Source organism: Stegodyphus dumicola, chromosome X1 (assembly GCF_044657685.1).
Source record: "Stegodyphus dumicola isolate Sdum_Otavi_A_Nest chromosome X1, ASM4465768v1".
Classification (NCBI taxonomy): Eukaryota; Metazoa; Arthropoda; class Arachnida; order Araneae; family Eresidae; genus Stegodyphus; species Stegodyphus dumicola.
Window position 1 is genome coordinate 149,252,831 of NC_140780.1, and position 6,000 is coordinate 149,258,830.

A 6,000-nucleotide genomic window follows, 5' to 3' on the forward strand; every position below is an offset into this window, starting at 1 on the left:
ATCTAACCTCAGCATTCATTTATTAGTATTTAGTTTCCATAGCTGGTGGGTGTTAACTTACATGTAGAAAGTCTTTCGTCTTTCACTCTTGAACTCTGTTTTCTAAAAAATATAAGTGTGTTCATGTATGAATGCATAGTAGTCTCCATAAAGATTCACTCTTAATTGAAAATTTTCTCCTATACTTGATGTATTAAAATATTTTTCAGATTTGGTAAATTTTGATACTTCTGCTTTCTCTTTAGAAGCAAATATATTCAAGAGTATGTTGCAGTAGAACTTTGTTTAATCAAAACCTGGCTAAACTGAAACAGAGAAATAACAAATATTTTAGTACAAAGCATATTTCACGTTTTATGCTAAAAAATTTTCCAGTGTTTAGTGCCTTAAAAATAAACACACATTTAGTAATAACAACAAGTGACCTTGAGATGCAGAATTTAAAAACAATAAATTGAGAAATCTGTCTCTGAGATGTTGCACAGTCTTTACTGATGAAGTGGTGATGCAATGTAGCATCTGGTAATGTTTGTGGAATACACTCAGAATAAAACTGTTATGAATTATTTTTAATATAGATGCATCATAAACGTATTTAATTTTATAATAAAAATGCTGAAAAATAGATCCCATCAGTTATTTCATATGTTATTTGAAATGTATCTTCTATCTTTAAATGAATGGAACTCAGCTGAAATTTATTTGTACTTAAAATATGTAGAGCTTTAGCATAGGTAACCAGTATAAGACTTGTTTTAGGATTATTAATAATTCCTTTATTCAGCATTTGATTAGGAGTCCTATTTAAGATTGGTGGTAATGTGAATAATTGACAGTTTCTTATTTAATTTCAGATGCAAAAATTAAACAGAACATTTTCTGTGCTGGAAAAGGAGCAAAATAAGCAGAAAAATGCAACAGAAACAAAAGTGGTGCAGGAAAACTATAATGGATTTACCGTCATAATAGACCCTCATTTGACAAAAGATATTCGCGATACAAGAAATAACTGTCCAGATCTGAAGAGAATTCAAAATAGTTGTCCAGATCTGAAGAGAATTCAAAATAGTTGTCCAGATCTGAAGAGAATTCAAAATAGTTGTCCAGATCTGAAGAGAATTCAAAATAGTTGTCCAGATCTGAAGAGAATTCAAAATAGTTGTCCAGATCTGAAGAGAATTCAAAATAGTTGTCCAGATAAAAGTGATGACAGCAGTGATAGTAGTGATATTTATGATATCTTCAAAACACAATTGAATGAACCTAAAATAAACTGCAAACTTCCAATAAAAAATGATAAGGGTGATGATGATTTTGATTTGGATAAGTTTACAAAACAACTAAACGAATATACACTAATAGTACATAATCATATAATAAACTGGAATTTAACCAACCCAACGCGTAAAATCGGTGGCGATAATGTTGGCCTGATTGATGATAATGTTTACAGGATTGATGATAATGTTTACACGATTGATGATAATGTTTACACAGTTAATGATAATGCTTCCACCATTGATGATTATGGTTCAGGTGATTCTTGCAATATGTTTAACCAACGAATATCTAAACGTAAAATTAACTGGAATTGGAAACCCATAGAAAAAAAAGTAAAATATAACTGATATAAAATTCATTCATTGTTTTATTATCAATTTTGATAGGGTCATGTAACATAAAACCTTCAGATATTCTATTTAATGAAAGAAGGATTCTGTTGCTCGCTTGCTAATGGCAGAAGAAGCAAAAATATATCTTTCTTTTTTCCCCTCAAAATTAATAGGAAATAAACCAGTGTTAGCGTAAGGTTAGATTTTTGCTTAGTTTTAACTCCGGTATAGATATATAAAAATTTTGAGGTATCTGTTATATTATCAAATCTCAGTAATCTGTGTTAAAATTGTTCTTTATAAAAATGAAAGCAAATATTTAACTTAATTAATTGTCAAATGTAATTTTTTCAAATTTTAAAAAAGAGTAATTTGTAAAATGTTTTAGGAAGGAATATTTGTTTAAAATTATTTTTGTCATACTTTTTTTCTGGATTTACAAGTTTTACAGTGGTAGTGTTTCTACCTTATTCAGTGTAGTGTATTTGTGGGTAACAGATGTCATTAATGTGGTAACATCTTAAAATGCATGCAATGTTTTCTTATTACTATCTCCATCAAAAACGTCACTCTGATTTTTCAACTAATATTTGAATTATTCCTTGTGAGAAATTTGTTTTTCTGTAATTTTTTTCAAAAATGAATATTTTAAACTATTCATGTTGTTGTTAATTGTAAACTAAGATGAGAAATGCTAATATATTTTAAGCTGTGAAAATGCCTATTTAACATTTTGTCTATGCTTTCGTTGTGCTTTTAATAATTTATAAGATAATTTTAATCCTCTTGCAATTTTCGTTTCTCAAAATGAGTAAGTTGACTATATTAAGCTGTAATTAAAATTTTGCATTATTGAAATTTATTCAGCTTTGCAAATCTGCAGCCATTTATTGCAGCAGATTCAGCAATTTATTTACAAAGCAAATCTTTAATAATATATTACATTAATCAACTTGGTTGATATTTTTAAATATAAAATTAAATGTAATTTGAAAATTAGTATCAAAATATACATTAAAAATATTTAAAAGAGCTGTGTTAGCTGTCACATTGCAAAATAGTTGCAAAGAAATCTGACTTTTGGGTGAAGTTGTTGATGCAATAATAAATTTAAAAATTTAGTGCAACATTAAAATTATGAAAAATTCAGATCTTAGATAGGTATTAAGAGAAATACTTTATGTGTTTTTTGTAAATGTATTCCATATCTCTCTTTGTTATGTCTTGGAATACCTTGCAATGTTATGACAAATTTAATCTCTCGAATTTATTATAATGTGCATTATCAATTGAAAGAGGGTAAAGACAATAAAAGGGAGCAAAAAATTATATCATAGAGGCTTACCAATTTGAAGAAATGTGATTAGAATTAAAATCATTATTTCAATTTGAGACTGGAAGTAAATTTAATGTTCCAAATGAAGAACATTTTTGATTAATTTTATCATAAGAATTTTGATAGACTCAGGTAATACAAGTCCTTCAAGTAGTCTGCTTCTCGAAGGAAGAATTATGTTGCTTGCTAATGACAGAATATTTTACTTCTTCACAGAGACCTTTCTTTTTCTGACTCCCTCAAAATTGATAGAAAATATACCCAATGCTAATATAAAGTCAGATTTTTGCCTTTTATTTTTTATTTTGGTATATGATTAATATATATATATATATATATATATAAACTCTTCTACTTGAAGATATATTTGTGGTGATTTAATTGAATCTTGATAACTTTTGTTAAAATTGTTCTTTATAAAAAGTATTCATTCAACTTAAGAAATTGCAAAATGTAATTTTTTCCAATAAAAAAAGGTAATGTGTAAACAGTTTAGAAAAGAAAGTCTGTTTTAATTATTTTCATCTGATATATTCTTTTTGTTTACAAATGTTTCGATGGTAGTATTTCTAGCCTGCTGATTGCTGTGAATTTTGGATTGTAGATGTCATTAGTGTGGTATCTTAAAATGTGCAAAATTTTGTTTTTGTAACCCTTTCCGTCACCGCCCCTTCCCCTAAAAAATGCTGTTTTAATTTTTCTAAGATTTTATATTATTCATTTAGAAAAGTTTATGGGCTTTACTTTGTTAATTTAAAAAAAAAAAAAAAAAAACAGTATTTGCTGTTACTCATATTGCTGTTGATTATAAACTATGATAAAAAAATCCTAATATATTTTAAGATATGCAGTATGTACATTTAACATTTTTCATGTTTTTTGTTGTGCTTTGAGTAAACTAATTTTAATCCTCTTGCAGTTTTTTTTTTTTTTTTTTTTTTTTTTTTTTTTTTTTTTTTTTTTTTAGTAAATAATTGGTTATATTCAGATGTACTTTAAAGTTTGGGCTTATTAAAAGTATTCAGGTTTTAGAAATATGTTATCATTCATTGCAGCAAATGCTGTAATTTATTTGTGAGGTGAATTTGTGAATATTGGGAATGCTGAATAATAATATTTTTATCCATATATTTGTAACTATAAATATAAATATAGTTTAAAAATTATTATAAAAGTATATGTTAAAAAGGTTGAAGAGAGTTGTGCCAGCTCTCTCAATGGAGACGAGGAAATTGACTTCTGAGTGAAGGTAAGGTAACATGTTGATGCAGTTATGAATTTTAAAAGTATTTTGCATAATATGAACATTAAAATTTTGTAAAATTCAGATCTTATATAGGTGTTAAAATATTTGGTACATTTTTTTCAAATGTAATATGTACCTCTTTTTTTTTTTTTTTTTTTTTTTGAAGGTGCAAAATAATGCTAAATTCCATGTCTTAAATTTTAAACAAAAATGTGCTAATGTATTATCTTTTGAATTGAAGCAATAAAAAGAAACAAAATTCTATGTATTAAAGCTTCAACATTTTGAAGGAATTGGACTAAAATTAAATTGAAGTACTTCAAATTGAAAAGAAAAATTAAGTACTTCAAATTGAAATTTGGAAGTAAATTTATATGCTCCAAAATGTTTGGTTTGTTTCATTATTGGCAAAGCATGTGAGAGCTATCTATCTGAAATACTCCAAATGAAGAAGCTTATTGGAAAATTTCAATGGATCAGGTAACACAAGTCCTTCAAGTATTCTTTTTGTTTCTGCTAAAGGCTGAATAATTTTGGTTTTTGACAAAGACGGACTATTCTTTCTCTGTTTTCCTAAAAATTCAGAGAGAGAGTATCAGTATAAACTAAAGTGAAATTGTTGCTTAATTTTAACTTTGGTATGTATATCCATGCCATTTAATATTTTTTACAAATTTGTAATGATTTAATCAAATCTCAGTAATTATTGTTAAAACTGTTCTTTCTAAAAATTAAAGTAAACATTTCACTGAAGTAGCTCTGAAATATAATTTGTGAAATGTTTTCAGGAAGAATGTGCTTAAAATTATTTTTCTTATGTTTTTTTGGATTTACAATGGTAATGTTTCTGGTTGTCATTGTAGTGTATTTTTGGATAGTAGATGTCATTATGTGGTATCTTAAAATGTGTCAAATATTGCTCATGTAACCATTTCCGTCAAAACTGCCTTTCTGATTTTTCTGTCAAGATTTTGCATTATTCATTGTGAAATGTTTTTGGGTTTTTTTTCTGTTGTTATTTTTTTTTTAAAAAAAGAGTTTTTTACTGTATTCATATTGCTGTTGATTATAAACTAAGATAAAAAATGCTAGTGTATTTGACAATGTTCAGAATGCATTTTGTATGTTCTTTTGTTGCATTTTAAATAAATTGATGTTTATCGTCTTGCAGTTTTCTTTTTTCTGAGTAATTAATTGGTTATATTAAGATGCAATTTTTAAATTTCACCTTATTGAAATTTATTCAACTTTTGTAAATCTGTAGTTATTTATTGCAGCAGATGCTGTAATTTATTTGTAAAGCAACTGCTGAATAGTCTTATTTTAAAAACAACTTAAATAGATATTTTTAAATATAAAAATAAATATAATTTTAAAATCAGTGTAAAAACTAGGGTTGCCAACTATTTTGAGTTGTAGTAAAGGACACTGCAAAATATATTTATAGCAATTCTTGTTTTTATTATTTTTGTAAATTATTGAAATACAGTTGTAGAATTGCATGCTCATGTGAATGAACAATTTTTTAAAACTTTGGAAACAATCGAAAAAAATTTTACTTTAGTAATTTTGGTAATAATATGTCGGCTCATTAAACACTAAAGAAAGCGACAGAGTAATTATTAAAATTCGGTTAAAAATTTTTAAGTAAAAAATGTAGGAAATTTTTTTAAAACTAAACTTAATTTTTTAAATTATATTTGCTCTGATTTCGAGCAGATTTAAGAAGATATGCATTATTTGTCCAAGGAATCTTTACTCCTGAGGAACTATGGTTTTCGTTTTGTGATTTTGTGCTGAATCAC

The 6,000-nt window shown here is 26.2% G+C and overlaps 1 protein-coding gene across 1 annotated transcript in view; it reads left to right on the forward strand.

Annotated features, from left to right (window-relative positions):
* LOC118199428 (uncharacterized) overlaps positions 1-5,361 on the forward strand; it is a 116,457-nt gene extending 111,096 nt beyond the window's left edge. The window contains exon 5 of the mRNA XM_085808593.1: positions 855-5,361. Coding sequence (XP_085664719.1) covers positions 855-1,628 — 774 coding nt within the window. The 3' untranslated portion in view covers positions 1,629-5,361. The remainder of the gene's footprint in view (positions 1-854) is intronic.
* The last annotated feature ends 639 nt before the right edge of the window (positions 5,362-6,000 follow it).